The sequence below is a fragment of the Megachile rotundata genome, chromosome 4 (assembly GCF_050947335.1).
Source record: "Megachile rotundata isolate GNS110a chromosome 4, iyMegRotu1, whole genome shotgun sequence".
Lineage (NCBI taxonomy): Eukaryota > Metazoa > Arthropoda > Insecta > Hymenoptera > Megachilidae > Megachile > Megachile rotundata.
Window position 1 is genome coordinate 15776110 of NC_134986.1, and position 26736 is coordinate 15802845.

General features: G+C 40.9%; 1 protein-coding gene and 1 long non-coding RNA gene across 8 annotated transcripts in view; one reads left to right on the forward strand and one right to left on the reverse strand.

The window, feature by feature from the left end:
- Positions 1 to 26736, forward strand: part of LOC143264244 (uncharacterized) — a 119192-nt gene that overhangs the window by 6110 nt on the left and 86346 nt on the right. The window lies entirely within an intron of this gene.
- Glut4EF (Glucose transporter 4 enhancer factor) overlaps positions 381 to 26736 on the reverse strand; it is a 134069-nt gene continuing 107713 nt past the window's right edge. For 3 of the 6 annotated variants that reach the window (XM_076530479.1, XM_076530483.1, XM_076530484.1), the window contains exons 6-9: positions 19437 to 19537; positions 18578 to 18866; positions 18231 to 18338; positions 381 to 17486 (exon numbers count right to left, since the gene is read on the reverse strand). In XM_076530479.1, the coding sequence (XP_076386594.1) occupies positions 17271 to 17486; positions 18231 to 18338; positions 18578 to 18866; positions 19437 to 19537 (714 nt within the window). In that variant the 3' untranslated portion in view covers positions 381 to 17270. The remainder of the gene's footprint in view (positions 17487 to 18230; positions 18339 to 18577; positions 18867 to 19436; positions 19538 to 26736) is intronic. The other 3 variants (XM_076530480.1, XM_076530482.1, XM_076530481.1) reach the window with 3 other exon arrangements.

The following is a 26736-nucleotide window of genomic DNA, read 5'->3' on the forward strand; positions in this document are numbered from 1 at the left end:
AAATAATAATAAAAAATGTGTTTATTCGCAAGAATGTAGCCTTTATTTTTTAAAAGATACTTTTCTAACTCTTTTTTTAATTTTAAAATACAATTATCATATACAAGTATACAATGCTGTAATAATCATGAAACACATTTAATTGTGCACTTGTTTTGTTTCGAATGTACTTACTCTGAAGGAACATGTTTCTTTAAATGTGATCCATTGATTACACTGGTTTAATTATGTACGTAAAACGAGTTATTTTAATCCTTCTCATTAATTATCGTTTCAATAACATTCAGATAACTTACTGATCATTAATTATTAAGAACGATTTAAGTAACGTTATTCCAGCGATTGAAAGGTGTAAATGGTGGAAAACAATAATGCAGAAGAATTCATAATAACATATATTCTATGTAACACAATACTTACATAGGTATGATCTATGTATATATTTTTTTTGTTTCGAATGTCCATATATGTATATATATAATAATAATTCGGATATTATTATATATATAATATATTGCATATAATAATTAATAAAATATAATGTTTAATAATGTTAATCGTGTATGACTACAATATATTATTATCTCATTTTTCTCATCATCGTCATCGTCGTCGTCGTCGACCGTTAACTACTTTCTACCATTTATTATTATATTGATTTTTATATGTAATAACAATGATCTCAAAAGGCTTATACAATATTCAGCTAGCGTATGGATAGCTTGAGATTTCTTATTTGTCGTTAAATAATTATCTCTCTCTCTTTATAATACAATAGATTCATCTTTTCAACTTCAATAACTTATTTCTTTCCTTCCTTCGTCTTTTTTTTTTTATTATTTATCTGTATGTGCTTATGTTGCAAATATATGTTCATTGTTGCTTCGTATCATAGATGCAGTTCAAATACAATTCTTATTAAACGCAATATTTACTGCGATTATGCTGCTTATTATGATCGTATCACATGCGGGGAAAATCTGTATCGATATTTCCGGTTGTTACAACTTTCATTTGAACGTTAAAATCCACAGAATCGGTTGGTCTGTCAATCGAAACCTCTTCCGGTGTTCGGCTAGATAACTAAACGATTTCTAGCGATACCTAAAAAAAGAATCAAATACTGCGTTTCATCGCGATGAAAATCGAAAAAATCGAACTTCACGGTAGCGCGTATTTACCAGTAATTATACGTACGTATAGTACATTTCATTATACCCTGTCACATAATTGTGTGCTTGGAATATCGCTGGAAACGAAGGTAGCGAGTGGATAGATAAGCAGGGTCGGGATCACGAGATTTTGGGACTTTGGGTACTTGAAAAGTTGGGAGTTGAAAAAGTTAGAAATGTGGAAATTTGGGAAGGTTGGAGGATTTGGGGAGTTGGAAATTTGGGAAGGTGGATGTTTGAGGATTTGAGGAATTTGGGGATTTGGGAGATTCGGGATTTGGGAGATTTGGGATTTGGGAGATTTGGGATTTGGGAGATTTGGGATTTGGGAGATTTGGGATTTGGGAGATTTGGGATTTGGGAGATTTGGGATTTGGGAGATTTGGGATTTGGGAGATTTGGGATTTGGGAGATTTGGGATTTGGGAGATTTGGGATTTGGGAGATTTGGGATTTGAGGAATTTGGGGATTTGGGAGATTTAGGATTTGGGGAGTTGGATGTTTGAGGATTTGGGGAATTTCGGGATATGGGAGATTTGGGTGATTTGGGGATTTGAGGAGTTGGAGATTTGGGAAGGTGGATGTTTGAGGATTTGTGGAATTTAGGGATGTGGGCGATTTGGGTGATTTGGAAATGTGGAGAGCTGGAGATTTGGATGTTTGAGGTTTTGAGAATTTAGGAATTTGAGGATTTGAGGAGTTGGAGATTTGATTGTTTAGAGTTTGGAAGGTGTGGGAATTTAAAGATTTGTGGAGTTGAAGATTGGGATCTCTGAGGTTTGTGGGATTTGTGGGACTTGGAAATTTAGAATTAATAGATATTGGGAAATTATTGGAGAAAGGACTTGGATATACGAGATATAAATTTGAGGATGTTTTCAAAGATTTGAAGATCTGCAAATTTGGGAATTTTTCAGTACAAGTATTTGAAAGTTCAGAGACATTAAGATTTGAGGCTCAGTGAATCTGATAACCCGTCAGATAATTTGTATACTCAAAAATGTTGCAATTTTGAAATTGTCAAGTTTATTACATCCCCAAAGAGACTTCAGTTCTTGTTCGAAAGAATTTACAATACCGAAACTTGTTCAGTCAAATAAATCCCGAGTTCACAAGAGTCCAAACAATCCTCGGATGCTCCCCGAACAAAATAACATGAACAACAAAATCTTCGAACGCATGAAACTTCGTTTTCTATGCCCGTGATTGCCTCGCTACCCGAACGTTCCACGGTAATTGCAAAAGTAATTGGAAAAAAACCTCTTCCGCCTTCACCCGGGTTGATTGTTCCATAATTTAGGGTTAGGCCCGTTAGGTTGCAAAAAAGGCTTCTTGCATCATCGAAACGGACTGTATTATTACGAGTCGGTATAATACTCGCGTGTTTTACGAATCCGTCGACGGAACGAGCGTATTATCGACAGGGACACGATGCAATCTTCTTGTGCCGTAATACAAATGACAAAAAAGTTCGTCGAACAATAATGTAGGTGTGTTCCAGCGTGCATGAAAGGCCGTTTCATGAAATACGATTCAGCGACACCTATGCTCCGCCACCCCCTCTGGTTCTTTGTGCTGGATTTCGTTTACGCACGAATCAAGAGGGATCGTATAAAAACGCACAGGGCACCTATTGCTATTAGCGTATTGCGTGTATGGTTTTTCGATCCACTCGATTCATGATCGCCAGCTATGAATTGCTATACAACTTGGACGAGAGAGTTTCTTAAAAATGACTTTGCGTGTATTTATACAGGGTGTGTATAACTCTACAGGGTGTCTCATAACTGGGTCTTTGAAATGGGGGATGGCTTGGTTCTGAGTGGGATTTTCGTTTGCAAGGATGGGGTTTCGAGCGTCGTTTTTGAATTATTAAGAAAAAGGGCGGTCGCTCTGATTGCTACAAGTTAGATTACCACGCGCTGGATTATTACACGTTGTACTATTACGCGTTAGATTACCACGCGATAGATTACCACACGTTAGATTACTACGCGTTGGACTACTACGCGTTGGATTACCACGCGTTAGATTACCACGCGTTGGATTACTACGCGTTGGATTACCACGCGTTGGATAACTACGCGTTAGATTACCACGTGTTGGATTACCACGCGTTGCATTACTACGCGTTGAATTACCACGCGTTGGATTACCACGCGTTGGAATACTACGCGTTGGATTACCACGCGTTGGATTACCACGCGTTGGAATACTACGCATTGGATTACCACGCGTTGCATTACTACGCGTTAGATTACCACGCGTTGGAATACCACGCGTTGGATTACCACGCGTTGGAATACCACGCGTTGGATTACCACGCGTTGGAATACTACGCGTAGAATTACCACGCGTTGCATTACTACGCGTAGCATTACCACGCGTTGCATTACTACGCGTTGCATATCCACGCGTTGCATATCCACGCGTTGGATATCTACACGTTGGATTACCACGCGTGGCATTACTACGCGTTGCATATCCACGCGTTGGATATCTACACGCTGGATTACTACGCGCTGGATTACCACGCGTTATTCGATACTGCTGTTCTCGCGTCTGCGCACGCGTACTCCTCGCGCTCTAATTTGTCCGTGTTTTTCCTTAATAATTCAGAAACGAAGCTTCAGACCCCATTTTTGCAAAGCGAACTGTTATTCAGAATCGCGTCAGCTACGTCCTATTTCAGGAACCTGCACTAGTTGTGAGACACCCTGTACTGGGTGTATTTATGCATGGTGTTGCATAGGTATTGAGAGATGAGTCAAGACGAATGGTACAGTTCTGCATGTTAAATTAAAAAGTCTTCATATATCTCTTCTTCAAGCTAGTTAAATTTACCTTCAGAATTATTGAACTATTATACAATTTAATCCCTTGCCTTACAATATCTCGTGCATGTAACTGTTATAATGCGACGAACCTGGCTTACATATTTACCACAAATTTCGCATTTAATTTCAATTCTTCCACCAATGATCATATAAACGTTATTTGACGTATGATAGGTCTAACTTTTGAACATTCTTGTCTTAATGTTGCAACAATAATTGCCCTTTCTGAGAATATCATAAGTTAAGGGGTTAAATTGAGTTCTTTTCTATCTTGATCATGAAATGTTTCCATCGCAAATAACGTCATTACGTAAATGTGACGCAGTCACGAAAATGATAAACAATACAAAAAATGTTGTTCTACTACTTATCTTGGTATATAAAACGACCTTGTGTTCTATTGCACCATCCATCTTGGTCCATCCCGTACGTGTGTGTAATCGTGTCAAAGTTTCCTCACAAAATATGAATGTGTGCCGCCAGTTATGGCTGTCGAAGCGGTATGTAAAGCGCACAAAAGTCATTTAGACGATGTAGTCTTGTCTACGTCATGATCTACGATCCGCTCGGATGATCTTAATTATGATCGGATCGAATCGGTTACGAGCATTCAGTATCGGATCGGTGTTTCCGTCAGTTTTGCGGTTGGAAACGTTCCGTTACGAATGGTACAATCCGGGCTTTATTCTGTGCACAAAAACAAATCGCAGATCTATAGAATTTATACTATTCTTCATTCTTGCAGAAATTAAATACACGAAGTCCTTCATTTTTGGTGGAAAATATATGGAATTTTTTTTTGAGGAATATATCTGATATTTCGTTGTGTTATATTTAGTAAGTTTCTATTTGCGTTTCGTTTGAAGAAAAGTTACTGGAAACAATATTACTGAAGAGTGCTTTAAACAATATTACTGAAGAGTACTTTAAACAATATTATTGGAGAGTACTTTCTAAAAATATTGACAAATAATAAATTACTGAAGATTTCAGTATTTGAAAAAGTAAAGAAATTTTTTTAAACTGAAAATATTGATGTATTGCCCTATCATTTGGCAAAACTACAATAAATTTTGACTGTGATTAACAGCAGTGATGTAGCGATTATTTATTCCGTAAGATCATCGAAACAGAATTTGTTAAAAAAATGTATGCAACAGTACCACACATCCATTAACGTTTTTGTCATTAGAACTTAATTCTCGGCTGTATCATTCATTATTGAAGTGCAATTCGTAACAATCAGCGTACGCCCAGTTTCGATATCCGAATCCGATCCTGATATGCTTTTTATTATCTAATCCAGCGCTGTCGCACGGACAAAAACAGGCCGTGCACACAGCACGGAGATAAAAACAGTCTTTGCGTTTAAAAGGAGTCTTCGTATGCATGGCGCGTCTCGATGTTACGTACCTTAATATATTTATTAGCTAATAAAACAAACGAAACTCACCGCCGTCTATTAATCTAATTAGTAACGCGTCGGCGACGTGCATTCGAATCATTGTTCCTTTAAAGGTTCTCAAACGATGCGTCTGATCACACCGTGTGTAGTCGAGTGGTCCATTGGCGACAGCTAATTGTCTTTTGTTTTGTGAAATAATGACAAATACGGCAATATGTTGTATTATCACGTTTTGGAATATTAAGTATTGGGTTATGACGTTTTGCATTATCGCGCGGTGGATTACTACGCGTTAGATTATCGGGCGCTGGATTATTGCCCGTTGGATTACTGCGCGTTGGATAACTACGCGGTGGATTACCACGCGTTAGATTAGTACGCGTTGGATTACCACGCATTGGATTACTACGCGTTGGATTACCACGCGTTGAAATACTACGCGTTGGATTACCACGCGTTAGATAACTACGCGTTAGATTACCACGCGTTGCATTACTACGCGTAGGATTACCACGCGTTGCAATACTACGCGTTGGATTACCACGCGTTGCAATACTACGCGTTGGATTACCACGTGTTGGAATACTACGCGTTGGATCACCACGCGTTGAATATCCACGCGCTGGATTACCACGCGTTGCATTACCACGCGTTGGAATACTACGCGTTGGATTACCACGCGTTGGAATACTACGCATTGGATTACCACGCGTTGGAATACTACGCGTTGGATTACCACGCGTTGGATCACCACGCGCTGGATTACCACGCGTTGCGTTACTACGCGTAGGATTACCACGCGTTGCAATACCACGCGTTGGAATACTACGCGTTGGATTGCCACGCGTTGGAATACTACGCGTTGGATTACCACGCGTTGGATCACCATGCGCTGGATTACCACGCGTTGCGTTACTACGCGTAGGATTACCACGCGTTGCAATACCACGCGTTGGAATACTACGCGTTGGATTACCACGCGTTGGAATACTACGCGTTGGATTACCACGCGTTGGATCACCACGCGCTGGATTACCACGCGTTGCGTTACTACGCGTAGGATTACCACGCGTTGCAATACCACGCGTTGGAATACTACGCGTTGGATTACCACGCGTTGGAATACTACGCGTTGGATTACCACGCGTTGGAATACTACGCGTTGGATTACCACGCGTTGGAATACTACGCGTTGGATTATCACGCGTTGCAATACTACGCGTTGGATTACCACGCGTTGAATATCCACGCGCTGGATTACCACGCGTTGCATTACAACGCATTGGATACCTACGCATTAGATTACCACGCGTTGGATGCCTACGTATTAGATTACCACACGTTGCATTCCTACGCGTTGAATATTTACGCGTTATATTACTACGTGTTGCATATCCACGCATTATATCACCACGTGTTGCATTACTACGCGATGGGTTACGTGTTGGAATCCTACATATTGAATTATCACGCGCTGAATATCCACGCGTTGGATATTCACTTGCTAGATATCTAAGTGTTGGATTACCACGCGTCGCGTCACTGCGTCATCACCTGTAGAACCTCCACGTGTTGGACTACCCTTCGTTGCCTTACTACACGATGTCTCATCAAGCATTATATAACCATCTTCCACATTCCTTCGGAATATTGAATATTAGCGCATTCCGTATTATATGACCACAAATTGAATCCCATGCGTCCTATACTTTTCCACATTCTCATTATTTTGCACCCGAGTTTATTATATCAAAAACTAAGAACTGTGAAGAAAGCCATATGAAGTATTTTACCGTATTTCACTGGACAAGAGAAACAATTGCTGTTAATAATGGATCACTCTGTATAACAGTGCTACCAGCGACAGTTCTCGTTACAACCGATTGGCATCGGTAAAAAGAAAATCTATCTAGATAGTAATTATGTTTGTTTCTTCTTACAAGCATCTTGATCCATATCACACTGCAGATTCTTAAGAAGTATGGCTAAGTAATATCGAAAATTTCGTTGCACCATTTTATAATTCTTTTTTTTGAATATATATATATATGTATGTATACAATGGTATTAACGGCTACGGTAACTACTTTAATTGATACTATTTAGCTAACGAATGCAAGATTTAGGATTTACTAGAAGTACAATGATCAAGATTTTGACTTATTGCTAACCGTTAAGTCACGTTCTTGTGCAATCGATATTGTGATATCGTGACGTGTTCGACGGAATAATGAAATACATCCGAGTACATAATTAGGAGCACCGTTTTCAGCAACCACAAACCAATATAACTTCAATAGACTGTCATTGATCGATTAGGGGCACTTTACTCTCTGATATTGACCTGTTACGGATCCTTAGTTTTGTGCTCGTAGAAAATTCAGCGAAGCTGTCTCGTCAAACACTTCTCGCTGTTCGAATACTATTCATACACGAAAGTGTATAGTTCAGCCGAGAATACGTGAATTTTGTCGCTAGTGAAGAGAAATGAGTCGGTGGAATTAAACAAATAGTTTGGAGAGGATTTTTTAAGATTTAATGATTCTTCTATCGTATTTGTTAATAGTAATCTAACATCGAAGATAATCGTCGGACGAAATCGTTTTAGAAATTCGATCGTCTAGAATACTAGAGGACGACGCTCTTTTAATTTAGAAAAAACGAGTCCACCGTGTGGATCAACCCTTTCGTCGTCGATGAACGAACGCGTTTGAACAAAATTATTTCTCGAAGTTCGACGTCGCGACGAAAGGGTTAAGTTTCGTTCTGGGCGGGCGAATAATTCGAAGCTGCGATTATGTCTCATTATGGCACGAGTATTAAAGCGTTTAATACGACGAAAAAAGAAAGGTTCTCCTTATACTCGTTTATCATTCCGATAAGTTACATGTATGTTTTTGAGCAACGTAATAAATATTATGCAGTACACAGTTGAAAGACCGTTGTCAGTCGAAATAAAAAACAAAAAATTAACGACATTCTAATCACTAAATTATCTACATTACTATCACAATGGAACGATAAATGTAATCATACACAGCTTAGCTAAAAGGCATTCGATACACCGTCCCTTTTATTACCTTGCCATTATATAAAAAACGAAATATATATATTTATATGTGTGTGTGTATATATATATAAATTTCTTTGAATAAATAAAATATTCTAGACAATAAAATAAAATGTTTTCTAAAAGTACAATTTGGCAATACACGCGTATCGCAAAATATGTCATTAAAACCTAATAGCACGGCAATTTGTCGGCTATTTTAATTATTACTAAACTCTTTCTTGTCTACCATTATTACTTCGTTTGTTAAAGTAGATCTAACAAGTAGAAGAAAGAAAACAAGATTGACGATCTAATCCATAGCCCAATTACAATTAAACTTACGGTTTGTTCACGCCGTTACAATTACTGTTCACTAATAAACTTTGTTCCTTGTCTTTCGACCATGTCGTGCGACGAACATCCGCGTGTCAACCAAATAGATTAGCCAGTCAAACATTCAGTGTTGTTGCATAGTGATTGCTTTTCAAATATGGCGCCATTTTTTTTAATATACAAATACTAAGTGGTTCAACACGAGAGGAAATTTTAGGCTTATCTGTTTTTTTTTTTAAAGTACGATTTGACTGCTTAATCTTTCATTAACCTATTGAGGACCAATTCGTGTACAATTTATATTTGATCAAGAGGTATCAAGAGGGTTTTCATAAAAACTCCATCAAATTTATCATAAAAATTTAGCATAGAATGAAGAGGTATTGAATTTGGTCCATAAGAGGTTAATATAGCAAAATGAATCGATAAGTTGATACGCTTTTGTTGGACAGGTTTATTACAATAAGGAGATAGTCTCGATAAAATTTACACTGAAACGTGACTCATGTTTGCTCAGTCGAAGAATAAATTCGAGTGTCGTGTAATGTGACATAACCACAGCGTTATAATCTACGATGCGTTCCTTCGATAAATAGAAGCGTCTGCAGCGATATACGGATATAAAGAATTTCACATATGCTTAATAAAAAGAGTCGCTGGTTGCACGTGCCAGCACTCTTTCGGATCTTAACATGGTCAGCTCGATACGTGGTTCGATAGATCGAGTATTGCGTTAATACTATCAAGTCCCACTAACGCATCGATAATAAAGATTTCGCGTGTTTTCATTTTCTTTTAACAAATCACTTAACCGTATCGTTAGTGATGCTAGTAAATAGTTTTTCTTCTTTTTAAAAATAATGATAATGACGATGACGATGGTAATAATAATCAATAAAAATTAATAATTAATAATGGTAATATAATAATAATAATATAATAATAATATAATATAATATAATATACTATTAATAATATGTCTTTGCTTTGCGCGATCGACCAAGTGCAACGCGGTCCAAGACGATCAGGCAAGGGACACGTGGTTATGGAACCATTGTGGTCGCGTGATATTCATAACATTAGATATTCTTTAGAAATTTCAAATTTCCTAATTTTCAAACTAATTGCTTTTTTATAAATAACCAAATCTCTAAGATATTTTTACATTCCTAAATAAAATTTTCAAGGTCTCAAGTTCTTTAATTCCCAAATTCTCTAATTTGCTTCTACCTTCAGAATTCTCAAGTTTTTTAATCTTCTAGCTAACAAATTCTCAAGCTACATTACTAAATTTCCAAGAGTCTTTGAAGCTCTTAAATTTCCAAGAAGGTACTTTAATTCCTAAACTTCTAAGACCTTTCACCTTCCCCAATTTCTAACACCCTATTTTTTCAAACTTGCAAACTTCTAAATTTTTGACAATATCTTCTTATGTTCCCAAATTTCTAAGACTCTAATCTTTCATCTTCCCAAATTTCTAAATCTTTTCCAGTATCTTCTCAACTTCCCATGTTCACAAATTTCTAAGACCCTAATCTTTCATCTTCTCCTATTTTTTCAAACTTGCAAATTTCTAAATTTTTGACAGTGCCTTAACTTCCCATATTCCCTTTCTAAGACCATAATCTTTCATGTGCCCCAATTTAAAAATTTTGTTCAGTATCTTTTCAACTTCCCATGTTCACAAGTTTCTAAGACCCTAATCTTTCACTTTCTCCAATTTTAACACCCTATTTTTTCAAACTTGCAAATTTCTAAATTTTTGACAGTGCCTTAACTTCTCATATTCCCTTTCTAAGACCATAATCTTTCATGTGCCCCAATTTAAAAATTTTTTTCAGTATCTTCTCAACTTCCCATGTTCACAAATTTTTAAGACCCTAATCTTTCATCTTCTCCTATTTTTTCAAACTTGCAAATTTCTAAATTTTTTACAGTGCTTAACTTCCCATATTCCCTTTCTAAGACCATAATCTTTCATGTGCCCCAATTTAAAAATTTTTTTCAGTGTCTCCTCAACTTCCCATGTTCCCAAATTTCCTATAAGACCCCATCTTTTCGAACTGCAAAATTCAAAAATTTCTAAACAAGGAAATTTGAAGTTGGATCCATCAACAACGTAGACCATTTCACATCTCGTAGATTCGTGCCTGGTTAATGGTCCTTCAGTCTATCCTCGGTATAATTAAAACAATAACTAGTTAACGTGATTCACGCGACCACCGTTCGTCACCGATTTCGCTTGCCTTCTCCTCCCGCGTCGGTTCATCGTTCGCGACGCGTTTAGAAACAGGTACATGCAATGAAAGATATCGTCGCTTTCCAGGATGCCCTCGAGCAACCCGGGGGCACCAACGCACACACCCCCCGGTCGACCGCACGATCAAAAAATTGCATTTCATTAAATCGATATGAGATCGTTTTGGTATGAATTAATCCCGGCCATTACGTTTTCCGCGACGCGTCGTTTGTATTCATTTTGTTTGCCCATTTTCCGAATCTCGACGATCGTGCTGGACCGAGCCCTGGATCGATATATCCCCGGGGCGATCGTTGTACAATAACGTGTGTCGTTCGACGTACAATAGCAGGATCTTTCTTGTTTATTTTCTTCTTTTTTTAATCGTTTCTTCTTTTTTGATCGGCCCTAATTGGCTCGCTGGTCGAATCGATCGAATAATACGTTCCGTTCGGTTAGTGCGTGCGGACTATGCTCGGTCGTATCGCGACCGTACAGTGTTGCCAACGGAAACGGACTCTTTGGCACGCCTGTGTTTTAGTGTCGCTCTTGCGAGATTTACAACGATAAGGACACGATAATATTGCGGGGGGAGGGGCAGCAAGAAGCGGAGACTGTGAAAGAAATCCCAACGAGCTTCGACGAACGATCGATCGGACGATCGAACGTACACGTTAACCGGCAACACTGTACACGCGAGAACGACTTAATTATCTATTCGTGGTTGGAGGATAGTCCGCACACAAAATGTCCGGGGACCGTGTCCCCGGCCGTTTGAACGTTTTCAGGCGACCTATCTTTAAATGCGATACAATATTTATACAATATATAACGCGGGCCCGAACGGACCCGACTGCAACGAATTCGACTAAGTAATATTGACGTTTATCTCGCGACAAGATACGCGTATGAAATATAGTTTCAGTGCCTAACTGTTCGACCATCTTGATCGAACACGGCGACAACGACGACGACGATGACGTGGATTCGATGTTACTTTGCCCGTTCGCTTCGATCAAGATGGCCTACCGTCTTCGTTTCTGTTATGAAATAAACCTGAGGTATCTTTAAGTCTGTAAAGCTTCCGTTACGAATTTCCCGTTCTCCGGCTTTTTTCTTTTTTTTTTTACTTTTTTTTTATTGGATGTCGGTTTCTTTCTGCTTTCGTTTGCTGTTCGGATTTGATTTTCGAGGATAAAAAAGTAGTTTGCAGAGAATATTTGGCATTTCGAATGGCACGATCGTTTTAATCCTTTATACCGCGACCGTTCACGTGGTGATTCCCGCCAAAATTCTCTAAAGATTGCGACACGAATGAAAGAAGTAAAGGATGCAACGTCGGTTCATTTCCTTCGTTTTTGTCGTAGATATGTGGAGACTGTTGGAGAGCATATTTGGGGATTTGGGAAGTTTTTGTCTGGGGTGGTGGATATTTGGAGGCTTGTGAATTTGGGGATTGGAGGGTTGGGAGATTTGGAGGTTTGGGTTTTGGACAATTTGGAGAGTTGAGAAGTTGGGGATTTGAGGGATTGGAGATTTGAGGATTGGGGGATTTGAGAGGGTGGAGACTTGGGAATTGGGGGATTTGGAAATTGGAGATTTGAGAATTTGGGAAGGTGAGAATTGAGGGAGGTGGAAATTGGGGACTTGAGAATTTGGTGATTTGAGAGTTAGGGGATATGGAAGTTGGGGACTTGAGAATTTGGTGATTTGAGAGTTGGGGGATATGGAAGTTGGGGACTTGAGAATTTGGTAATTTGAGAGTTGGGGATTTGAGATTTGGGTGATGTGGAAATTGGGGACTTGAGAATTTGGTGATTTGAGAGTTGGGGGATATGGAAGTTGGGGACTTGAGAATTTGATGATTTGAGAGTTGGGGCATATGGAAGTTGGGGACTTGAGAATTTGGGGATTTGGAAATTGGGTGATGTGGGAGTTGGGGACTTGAGAATTTGGTGATTTGAGAGTTGGGGCATATGGAAGTTGGGGACTTGAGAATTTGGTGATTTGAGAGTTGTGTGATATGGAAATTGGGGACTTGAGAATTTGGTGATTTGAGAGTTGGGGCATGGAAGTTGGGGACTTCAGAATTTGGGAATTTAAGAGTTGGGGCATTGAAGATGGGGACTTCAGAATTTGGGGATTTGGGAATTGGGTGATATGGAAATTGGGGACTTGAGAATTTGGTGACTTGAGAGTTGGGTGATATGGAAGTTGGGGACTTGAGAATTGGAGGATATGGAAATTGTAGATTTGAACATTGGGGGATGTGGAAAGTGGGGATCGAGAATTTGATAGTGACTTGAGAATTTGATGATCTGAGAATTAGGAGATTTGGAAATCCAGGACCTGAAGATTTACTTAAGATGACTTAAAAATTTGAAACTTAAAGATGTAAATATTTGGACCTAAACAAATTTGCAGATGCAAACATTTGAACCTAAACAAATTTGAAAATGTAAACATTTGATTTGGGAATTTGAAGGTTTGTGAATTATAGGATTTGAGAATGAGGAAGTAGAGAAAGACCTTGAAAAAGAATTTAAAAGAATTTAAAACAGTTTCTGAATATCTACGACAAGTGCCCACATATTCGAGGATAATGATTTAACGCGTGCCGAATAATACTACATAGTTTGATGTTACGGTCATCAAAAAATTCTCTAAAACGTATCAAAAAATCTTAGATACGAAGATTAAAAAAGAACGGCTACAATTAACAGAAGGATAGTATCTATCCCTGTGACACGCTAAAAATCGTTGATAAAATGTTTCATTTCAATAGAAATTTCAACGTTAAAAAATTGTTACAATATACATACACGGTGGTCCACCAAAAATGAAACACCTATTATCCATTTTCGACTGATTCTCTTCGAACCTGATTATCATTAAACGATCGATTGCTGTCAGAATCAACATTTAAGTCTACTCGTATCCAAAAAGGATAACAATTTATATTTAAAAAACTATGATGACGGAATCGATCACTTGAATAAATGCTCATCCTTCTAATCTTTTAAGAAACATCGATAAAATTGATGAGAAAGGAAAAGATTTGCAAGATAACTAAGTGTCCTGTTTCCAGTTGGACCACGACTATAAAAACGTACAACACTAACGATATGCAGCATTTTATTCGTCCCGGTAGCATTATTCGGCGTTCGATTATTTGAGAATTCCACACCCGAGAAGCCATGATTAGGATTCGAATTTTGACCTAAAGAAGGAACCTATTTGGACGGCAATTACTTTCTATTCTATCCTCGCGACTTTGCTCTCCCGTTGTTCTTCCGTTTTGCAAAGTGATCGACGATAAATAGTTTCTCGTTAAATCCCCTACTGGTCCTTGATCATGATCTACGGTGTGTTCCTTGCTACTTCTTGCGTTCGATCGAGCACGATGACATATCGATACTATCGTTCGAGTGCCGTCGATGTTAAATGTACTCTTCGCACATTATACAATGCACTGTACAATTTAACGGAAATCGAAATAATTAAACAGGCACTCGATCGATACTCCGTACTTTTCGCGTCCAAACTCTTTTTGCTAATCGGCTAACAAGAATCTAAGTACGTAGAAAACATGATAAAAGAAAGAACCTTGTATAGTACACAGTACTCGAGATGGTTGCTTTTTGGCGACGAGAAATACGGTGGAACACGATTGGAGATGTCTTTGGTTCGGAAATACGCAATTGTGTGTCGCGAAAAAATAAAAAAATGTACCGTCACGACGATTATCTGACCCCTTGATTTTCTGCTGAATTTTTCGCGGTCTGCAGTGACTCCTGCTTTTTTGCTATTTTCTCGACGAACCACTTAATCTCGCGTAACGCAAATATACATACTTGTATTAGGAGAATGCGAGTTCATCTGAGGCTAACTTTTTTCATTCTTTCGGGTCTGAATTCGTTCAAAAGAGATTTCGTTACGACTTGAACGTGTTATCCTGTTGCCAATTCATGGTATAAATACTTGTAATGCATAAATTTAGCCAATGGAAAAATCGCATGCCCCTAATATTAAATAAATCAGTACACTGTTGAGATTAACCGTAAAATTATGCAAGCAAGAACGCGTTAAAAATCGCATGAAATTGTACTAGAAAGATGAGCATTGATCAACACGATGGAAGCGGTCTCCTCCTTACGACGGAACCTTGTTTCAGATAACGAGGAGACCCAAGACTTATCGTTAAAACAAACGAGCGATTAATAATAGTATTACATTAATATTAATAATAACGGTAATAAAGAATCATTTAAATTTGACGACAAGATGGCGGTTCTTCGGTCTCGAAAGGACGCGCCGCCATCGCCGCAAAAGTCATCGAGATCAGATTTCTTTGTCCCTCGCGTTTTGGTTTATCTTTCCTGCGAACGATTCGTGACCAAAACGAACGTGTAAGTTTTGTCTGTATGTCGTGCGGACGATCGAAAGCGAGAAAGGAGCACGTTTGAAATACGTAGGTGAAAAATAGAAGCGTCTCTCGAATGTTCGTCGTTCGCACACTTGTCAGCCACAGAGCGAGATCCTGGCTAAAGGAGGACTTTCATCCTCGGTTTTTGTATGTACATCGATCGATCGATTCAACTGCGAAGCCTTTAGATTTCGTGCACGCAGCTCCTCTTTGCTTTTTTTTCCTTCGTCGGCGAACACGATCTTAGGTCGTCGAAACGAGGTTAGACAAACCTCGGCCCGACACACACGCACGCACTCACTCACGCACGCACGCATAATTCGCATCCACACCCGCTGCTTCGTCCCCCGTTTGTTTCGCGTACGAAGCTCCAAGAATATGGTCTTCTTCTCTTTTTTTTTGTATGTTTTTATCTTTTGTTCGTTTTTCGTTTCGCTTCGATTGAATTAATTTAATCTGGCAGTATAATATATAATTGGTGTATAAAATTTTGTTTCCCCTCTGCGACACGCTTTGTCAGCCTATCGTTTTTCACCTCGCCATTGTCACCGTTCCCTCTGTACATATGTATACGTTTATACGTCGGCCCGTGCCCGTCTAATTATCCGATAAAATTTAGAGAAAATATCACAATTGGCTCTAGCGCTTCGACGCGATTCCATTTCAACTTGCCCGCCTGCGTCCTTCCAGGAAGAACAATCGGTCAAACCAAATATGCATGTACGGTCTTCCGTTCGTCCGGGACGTGGGTCGCACACGATCCCGATTGTCCGTCCGATCGTGGATCGCGTTCCCGAGCAGCGACGACGGCCCCGACGAAATCGAGCCTCGTCGCCCTCGTCGGAAGAAGGAAGACCCATTGCAGTGACCTAAGAGTCGGTTCGAGAACCAGCGCGTGTTCGTTGAAACACGCGCGTACACGCCGCGACTTCGAGCGAGCGCGTATCTCTTTTTCTTTTTATATATCGAACCAAAAAAAAGCGAAAAAAAAAACAGGACTTTTGCTCCGGCAGGAACGATGCCTTGTCCCGTGCTCTCCGCGTACGTACAGACAGGAAGAAGAAGAAATAAAGGGGGAGAGAGAAATGAAGGAGGAGAGCACGACAATCAAAGGATACCTCGTTCCGTACACGCCAGGTATTCGTTATCTACTAATCAAAACCTCTTATTGCGGCTAAAAAAGACCCTAACGGAGTTTGCCAAGTGCCAGACGATCGGTCAACGATCTTCTTCTTCTTCGTTTTATGTTTGATTCTTCTCTCTGTGTTCGATCACTGACAACAAGCGTCGACGATCTTCTCTGTTACGCACGAAACGCGTGATCGGCCCTTCTAAACCGTCCGCCATCCGTCATGGGATTGACGTTTCTCCGCGAGACTCGTGGTTTCTCGTTTACCTACATTCTCGAGGCGGGGAAAAGCCGAGGAACACGACTACGGGGTACAAGAAGAACAGGAAGAGGTGTTGCCGCGTTCGCAACACCGCCTGGTCTCTCTCGATCTTCGGCGTTTCGCTGGTCTTCCAGGATCCGAAAACTCCATAGACCGAACGGCTCTAGAAGAGATGGTGGACGATATACGGGGTAACCTCTTCGCTGTCGCGGTCAACGCTGCGACCTCGCGCGAATCGAGTGTCCGTCGAATCGTCGCCGCCGCGCGACGACGACGATGACGACGACGACGATGATGGCAATTGGCAATTTTGCTGGCAGTTGGCGAGAGAAGTTTAACGTAGCATTGGCAAACTCTGGGGTCGGCTCGGCGACAATCTCCGCCCGCGGACGTACGAACGGGGCGGTCGCTTGGCCTAGTCGCCGAAACGGCTGCAGGCTTTCTTCCATTTGCACTGTGTGCACCAGAGGTCACGGTGCTCCATACCGTAGACCTTGCGACATTTCTTGGTCTCCCCGCGGATCCGTCGTGGCGACGATGGCACCTTGCCCGTCGACACCGGCAGCAGCGTGTTCTGCTGGTACGCCTGGAACGGTCGTGGCGACAGCTTTATGTGCTTGATCGGCGTACCCTGTTTCAAACACACCACCAAATCGATTAGTATCAGGAAAGCATGCTTTCCACGTGTTCGTAGGTCAAGGGTCGACAGATAGAGGTCCACCTTTACGGTAGTAGTTTTTCGAGACTTTCGAGTTTAACCTCATTACGATTCAGCAAAAGGGAGAAGAGGATTGTTTGCGTTTTCTTTTGGGTCTGCTAGTGGACTCGCTCGTAGAGCTACTGTTGGGACCCTGGTTCCTGTAATGTAGGATCGGGGAGACCGGGACAAGTTGATACAGTACTGAACACTAACTCGATGGAGGCGCGATGTTTGAATTACGATAGAATCTACTATCAGAGTTGACAGTCGGACGAGATAAATGTATACTTCGTATAGATACTGATGAGTTATGATCCAGTGAATTATATAGTATCATCAGTACGAAGTACAAAAACCAATAACGTTCAGAAACATTTGTTAGCAATTTGTACATAGAGGACACATATTTTATTGCATATCTTGTAGAATAATTCGACCAAAAATTTAGTTAAAACGAAGAACTTGTGTATCAACTTAGGGTCTAGGGTCTCCCCTCTGTCAAGGATCGTGAAAGACCTTGGGGATACTGGAAAGTGAGGGATATTCTACTACCCCGTGACTCCTGTTTTCCGCGGATCCTGTTCTACCTAGCAGACCCTTGCCTTAGAAGTGGAGACAGTTGTGGTCAGGTCAGATATACTGTATGAAGGAACAGGTGATCGAGCGAGGACTTACAGGAAAGCTAGAGTTTTCGGACGATCCCTCTGGTGGCGAGTATGGGCAGTACCGCCATAACCTTTTGCGGTCCATGAGTCCCATGCAACGGACCGCTAGCAGGTCCGACTAAAATTGACATTGGTTTCAGATTAAAATAAAGAATAAGTAGTTCGCATCCTGACTACCGGTATAATAAGACCCCGTCTTGAATGGGTTAAACCCGAAAGCCTCGTAAAACAGTAACTATTAAGAACCAGGCTTCGATCGCTTCAAAAGACAGGCTCTATTTTAGCAATGTTTCTCCGATCAACTATCGTTCGTACCATTCTGCTATCTACTTTATTTAACGGGTCAACCAAACGTACCGGTGACGGAGAAATGGTGAACGCCGTGTTCCGTTCTCTGATACCGACCATCATACTTTCGATGCTGTTGTTGTTATTGTTGTTATTATTGTTATTCGTGGTAGTCGCTTCGAGGCGAAGCTGCTTCTGATACTCGGGGTCCTCGTGAGGGGGCCTGGCCATGTCTCGATGCGACATAGTCGGCGGTGAACTCATGTGATCCACCGCCACCTCTTGATAGTAGAACTCCTCCTCATGGTCCGAGATGTCGTCGTCGTCCTCGTTATCGTACCCGTTCGACTTTTTCGGCCTGCAACAACCGCGTGATCTTGGTTAAACCGGTGGCTGAACGCGGCGATCCGCGCGCGTGCAACTTGGAATTCGTTCGCAGCGCCAATTTATCTTATCGGGCAGAAGGGTTCAAGGTTAATTTGTACAGTCGAGAGCAAATCTAGTTTCTCTAGGGAGGAGGCACTTAAGGAGACTGATACTCCTAAGGAGGTTTGGAGATTGGATAATTTTGGGGTGGATTGAGAACTTGGAAATTTAGGAATTTTAAGACTGAAGTATATTTGCGGATGTTAGGATTCTGGGAGAATGTAGGAATCTGGTGATTTGACTATTCAGGAATTTGGAAATCTATTATTTTATGAGTGCAGATTTAGGCTGGGAGACATTTGGAATTCTATCAATTTAACACATACACGTTTGGCAATTTTGAGAGTCAAAGGTTTAAGAATCTATGGACATAGGAATCTATGAATTTACAGATGAGTATGTTGGACTGGAGTGTACATGACCCTGGTCCGGCCACGTTACGCGATCAACCGAAAAGCTGGATTTTCGCGAGACTTGTTGCGTCTTGCGCGCTTACACTTACCCCAAGTGCAATTGGCGCACGTGCTCCTCGATAAGCGCCACGGTCGCTTTGATCTCCAGGCAACCTGGCCAAGTGCATTTGAACACCACTGCCGCATTCGCCTGAAATCAGAACAATAACGTGTACTTCATGGACTAAGAATTATGTTTGTGCTTGCAGATACTCGGTGATAAACATTCAATCTAGAGTTAACTGGATAGTCCTCAATAACTGTAAGACTTATAATTTTCCATTAATTTAGATTATCTCTTCTTGTACTACAATAGGACATGGCACCATCGAGAGACTCGGGGACATTCGAACTTTTGAAAATTAAGTCTAAAATCTTTGATCGCAGCATTCTGATGTTCCATCACAGTGATAGAACGCAACGTTCGGTTGAATATCAGACTTCGACCATTGTGTTCCACCGATTGAAAGGACTACAGTAAGATTCAAAGACAATCGTGTATAATAAAAATCTGAAAATTTCGGGTCTACGGTTGTAGTACCCTTGATGGGTAATCACGAGTGCCCATCAATAGAACGCAGGTTTGAATCACGTAGGATATCAAACAGATTTGGAGCCTCATCCCATCAATCTCCATGAAAGGGAACAGTGGTTTAACGACGGGAACGATTTCGGGAAATTTCAGAGCATCCTCTGACGGCATCTCACGGCTCGTCGGTCAACGCGGCCTACCGTAAATCGTACGTAGGCACTCGAGCGGTGTGATGCCGCGTACACGAGGGAAAATCGATGCGCGGCAGCCGGCGCGTACGCTGCGCGCCACGTTTCTTTGTTTATATCGGCCGGCACAGGACGGAGATATGCCGGTCGCAGCAGGATCACGTGCTATTGATCCAGGAACGATACCGGCTTTCTCGGACCACGCGGTCGTCCACGATCGAGCACACCAGCCTTCAACCCTTCCCGCTGCTTCCTTCGCCGCACGCAACGCGATCGACGACCCTGTGCCGGCACCTTCCACTCGTTTTCGAGCCTCTAACCGTCAAACGGTAGAAGATATACGCCTCCTCTCTGCACGCTCTTCAACCGATTTTTGGCTTCTCTTCACAAATTATACGCTTCTGACTTCAACGTCTTTTACTTCCCCAAACGTCATATTTTCAACATTTTTTAAAATATTTGGACTGGAGATTGTTATTGCACTAATGGAATTGAATAGTATATCATGCATAGTACAGTCACATGATTGTAACACAATCGCATTTTATACAGGGTGTTTCAATTAATCTGTCAACAGCGGAATTTAGTTTTAATGGAATCAAACATGGATGAGCACATGTCGAATCCAAAGCAAGTGTTCTACTAGACAAACTACATTTTAAAATAAGTTTTGAATACTTTCGAACACACGAAAACATGTCATCCGTATCGAAATAAAGTTTTGAATAAACCTGTAATTCGAGTATCTTTGAAAATGCTGATGCTACCAAAAAATGTTTTGAGCAGAAGTTACACATGATTTCACAGTGGAAATCTGGTGAACGCACCTTTCTGTGCAACGCTTTTTTAAATCGAGTTATGTAACTGTTCGATGCAGCGTTATCCCCTACAGAAGTATTAAGTCATGGTGAAAAATCATTGGTGTAAAAGATAACTACGTCAATTTTGATTTCGACATGTTTGAAATGCACTTCTCACAGTATCTGTGCTTGAAGGCATACCTGGAAAGGTTAAAAGCGAAGGACGACGTGAGAGGCGATACCTTGAAGCACGAACGGTTTATTAACGGATACTGTGTGGGTCATCGATGACCCACGAACTTTAAGCTAACCCTTGCTTTTATAAAACCTACGCTCTGAATGATATTTCAAGTCATTGTTATTTAGGTTCGATTTAATTTGTACAATTTTGAACTTCTTAGGTTATGTTTTAGGTTAATAAGTGTAGGTTAGGTTCATTAGAATGGTACCTGTTTTACTTTAAGCTAATGTAACCCTTGTTTTTATGAAATCTATTTTCTGGATGATATTGAAAGTTTCTATTTAGTTTTGTACAGTGTTAAGCTTCAGACTTAGGTTATGTTTATAAGATTCTTAGGTTAGGTTAATAAGAAGTGTAGGTTAGGTTAATTACAATGTTACCTGTTTTATTTTAAATTTAATGTAACCCTTGCTTTTATAAAACCTACGTTCTGGATGATATTGAACGTTTCAATTTAATTCTGTACGATGTTGAACCTCAGACTTAGGTTATGTTAATAAGATTCTTAGGTTAGGTTCATAAGAAGTGTAGGTTAGGTTAATTACAATGTTACCTTTTTTATTTTAAATTTAATGTAACCCTTGCTTTTATAAAACCTACGTTCTGGATGATACTGCAAGTTTCAATTTAATTCTGTACAATGTTGAACCTCAGACTCAGGTTATGTTAATAAGATTCTCAGGTTAGGTTAATAAGTATAGGTTAGGTTAATTAGAATGCTACCTGCGTTACAATGATTAATTTCGTATTCTTCCCAGTTATCCAAAGCCAGTAGTGCAGAAATTATGAAAAAGCTTAATTGCATATATCGCCAGGTGTTCAGCATGAAATATTCAAGCAGAGTGGACTAACAGGTATAAATTAACAATATCAGACTGTATAAAACAACAATACGTTTGCATTTCAATCGAACAGCGATAAGAGAACAAGGTATTAGTATGACAGTTAACTCTCAAGGACTAGTCTTGTATGCCAAGAAATACACGTGTAGCAAAGACACTTAACAACAAAACTATTACAGTCGTAAATAGCGGTAACAAGCTGCGAGGTATGCGATTACGGTGAACGCAAGAATATGCGATCGACAGGAAACACAATTACCGTGATTTTATGTACGGAATCCTTAAGGTTGCAACTTCCAATGAAAATTCAAGTTGCACGATCGCAACGATATTGTTGAAAAATATCTTAACTTAATTGCCTGTAAATTTGTCAGCTATCTGAAGGTTTATTTCGCTCAGTTACGAAGGTGGTCGAAGATATTCACAGAGTCACGGTCATTTGGACAGATGGTCCATTAATTCAACCAATAGATTAATTCAATCAATACATTAAGGTTATATTACTTGATCGAAACTTTCCCGTTACCTCAACTATTGATACCATTCTAAACACCGCATTCGCGTTCAGTGACGCAAATCCCCCTTCTCCCTTTTACGTTCGACAGAAGCGTGTTCTACTGTCGGTGATTTTTAAACTTCTACCCATAACAGGAAACGAATTTTTCATAAAGACTACTCGCTTCTTCAAGGACCTTTCCGATCGTGACATCACCTTTGAAACGGTACACGCGGGCAACGCGTACACGGCGTAGCATAGGCATTGCCGAGGTCACAGACCTTCTATGCCGGTTGGCAGCCAATGCTCTCCCTTTGCTTTGCCTTGGCTTGCCTTGCCGTTGCTTTTGCCTCGTACACTCGGGTGCAACGTAGGCTTCCTTCCGTTAAGGACACTTCATAATTCTCTTATTTTCGTATTTGTACATTTTTGCGCACTCGAGTTTACGAATCTTCAACTTTGAGCTTCTAAATTATTTTCCTGGACCTAGGTTCTGAAACCAAAGGTTTTCAAATATTTGGATTTTCGGGTCCTGAGATCTACAGATCGTCATATTTGGTCCCAAAATTCTGCTTGAAATTCTACTCTAAATTATACTTGAATTTATACTCCAAATTATACTTCAAATTATACTCCAAATTATACTTCAAATTATACTCCAAATTATAACTTCAAATTATACTTCAAATTATACTTCAAATTATACTTCAAATTATACTTCAAATTATACTTGAAAATATAGTTGAAATTATACTTGAAAATATACTTGAAAATATACTTCAAATTATACTCCAAATTATACTTGAAATTATACTCCAAATTATACTTCAAATTATACTTGAAAATATAGTTGAAATTATACTCCAAATTATACTTGAAATTATACTCCAAATTATACTTCAAATTATACTTGAAAATATACTTGAAATTATACTCCAAATTATACTTCAAATTATACTTGAAAATATACTTGAAATTATACTTCAAATTATACTTCAAATTATACTTCAAATTATACTTCAAATTATACTTCAAATTATACTTGAAATTATACTTCAAATTATACTTGAAATTATACTCCAAATTATACTTCAAATTATACTTCAAATTATACTCCAAATTATACTCCAAATTATACTCCAAATTATACTTCAAATTATCCTCCAAATTATACTTCAAACTCTACCACAAAACACTTAGACAAACTCCAATTTCAAACACTTCAAACTTTCAAATCCCAAAGTCGAACGATATCTGCGTCCTCAAGTTAACATACACTAAAAATCCTATAAATTATCAAAAGTAAAACACCCCCATTGTTGTCACATTTTCCATAGAGAAACCAGATTTGCTGTTGACTGTACAGAAGAAGTCAGCGTCGATCCTTTCTCCTCTTGCGCGACGACTTTCAGTTGCGTTCGGTAAAAATCATGGGGTACAGGTTATTCGAGCAACAGCGTTTATCGTACACCCACGTGATGCCAGAGGTATGACTCTCGATATCTTTATCGATCGTATCGGAATATGATATCGATAATGTGCCGATAATATCATTAAGTTATCGTTCAGGCGAATACAGTCAGGGTTAATCGAAACAGAGCGCAACAGATTTATCTAAATATATTTATTGGTAATGGTAGACAGCAGGTTTGTAGCTTCTGTAGAGAAGAATCTTTGAAAAATAATCGAACTTCAGTACCAATTTGGTACTCAGAACCGATATAAATTGAACTTCAGAACCGATTACCCTGTAAAATTTGTATGGTAGCCAGCTCGAAATTCGTGTCATATGTTCCCTTAACAGGTTGTGCGGAGCATGACGCACAATGCAACGGCGAGCGATATAATTGGTCACGGTCAGTCTCTGCTGGCAAAACCGTCGAAAAGGAGCAACGTGACCGAAAGAAAGAGAGATGTAAATCTATGAGCGGAGAGAACGATCTTGTACCGGCATATCGTTGTGCGGTCTTTTCAACCGGTAGGGATGAGTAAGCGAGCCGACAGGGTTGCCGAGTGCGCTAGAGTCGTCCGTGGGTGCATCGTGCGCGAATACGATGTTGCCGGTAGTATAGATAGCTAGATGGGGATGCACACGCCTGGTCTGATCGGACCACGGCCATCTACCCTAGCAGCAAGCTCGTTTACGCGACTGCTGCGTTCTCTGTCCCGTTGCGGCACGGGTGTTCACGCGAGCCTACACGCCCTCTGGAACACGCTCGCGTGTACACGCACGCGTGCCGGTTGCTTTCGTTTCGACGCACCGTGGAGCCTTCGAAACGCTTATAATTAGACCGTACATGCGATGGTACGTCCTGAAACGTACCCTCCCGAATGAAAATTCCAAGCAAGGTCTTTGCCGTTGCCGCGTGTTTGTCTCGCTCCCATTACTACTTAGCCAGCGTTCGCGGCGGGACACGTGCATACGCGAGATGGCAGCGAATCGAGCATTCCACGCGAAAATCGATCCGAAACTACTTGCACGGCAACAACTTGCTTTCCACGCGGCTCTCGCTTTCTCTCCGCGTCACACTCGACACGCTCGCTTCCTTGGAAAATAACGCGTTGCCGTTCTTTTTCTCGCCGCGGCCGCTTTTTCTGCGTGTTCGTGTCGCTTCGAACGTATCGGTACTTAGCGCTCGCGCGCCATTACCGGCGTAACCAACTGACGCTGTCCTAACCTCAATTTCGCGTGTACCTCGTCGGTTGCGCGACCACTTCTGTCCCTTGCTCGACCGTCGAGCTACGTGTATTCGTGCGTACACGTTACTCGTCGCGTTAATTCGATGTCAATTCCCATTTTGAGATCGCGTTGTCACCGTGGACGCCGATAGCCGCTTCCACAGGCCTTGGACGTATCGCGCGCGCGGGAAGAAAGAAAGCGAGACGGTCGTATGGACAGGTCGAGTGTAGGAGAGAGAAAGAAGGAGAGGACTCGGTCGCAAGAAGTGGGAAGCGAGGGTAATGCCCGGGAAACCAAAACAAACCAGGCTTCTGTGTGTTGGCGCGTCGATCCGTGGCGTGTGGTGAGGGTCGGACGTTGACCCTTCTTAACACACGAATGCTTTACGCACGAACATGGAGTATACGGGGTGGCAGGAGAAAAATCCATCGCTTTGTTATGGGAATGCGTCACGGTGAAGCCAGAGCCAGGAGCTACGGTGGTACGAGCACGGATAGATTAGCGACGTTTTAGGGGAACAACGGGTATAACGGCGGGGGCATTGTCAACCGTGAAAGCAGCTACGTGACGACATCAAAAACCCATAACGATTCCGTACGATTTCTAATACTCGTTCACCGTTCCTAAACGGCTTAGAAAGAATAAATTACCAAACAACTTATTGACTTTTCTCTTGTTTTTGTCTCGCGCTCTAACGTCGTCACACTTAATGACGCACGTGCGCGCATTAAGGCATGTCGTTATTTACAAACTCGCATTTGGAGCAATACCGCGATAACGAGGTATGGTCAAAGAGCAAAAAGCCTGAACTCTGCCATTGTTCGGCGTCGTTAATGCGTAGAAATTCGAGCGGAGAAAAATGCTCAGGCACAGAAACGCGCTGAAACGGGCCGATTCGACGCAATTTCCAAGCAACAACAGAGGTCGACGACACAGGGAAACAGAGAAGGAGCATCGTTTCGTGCGCGCAGGAGACGCGGGAGGAAGGGAGGCGAGCGTTGAACATCCGTGAGTCACGATGAAACTGCACCAGGATGTTCAACTTGTTTTCAATTTGTGCGCCGATCAACGACAGCAAAAACCTATCGGGGAATGCGCCTCGAAAGATGACATATCTTTAAAACATCGTTCTTACGCTATCATCGAGAGCTATTGTCTCGTATCGATAGCGGGCATTCGTTTCGAAAAGTACGTTCACGATAAATCTCGATTTACCGGCGTGATGGCCGCCATTATGAAGGTCAGCGCCACCATCGAGAACGTTGTGAAACGGCGGTTGCTTGGCCCGCGAGGAAGAACGAGAGGGACTTATAGGAGCGAGAAAGAGGGAATTACCGAAAGATTCAAGAGCAAGAGCGCAGGAGGGACGCATCGCGCATGCGCACACGCGTTGTTTACGTCTCCAAGCGGGTTCGCGGCGTTTACACGAAACGAAATAGAGGACGTTAGTTTACCCAGCCGGAGGCGAATCCAGCGGGTGATGCGTCTCGATCGAATATGTCACTCTCGTTTCGGCCGAGAAGAAACGGGCCAAAGCGGAGGCGGCGATAACGAACGAACGAAAAAGACAG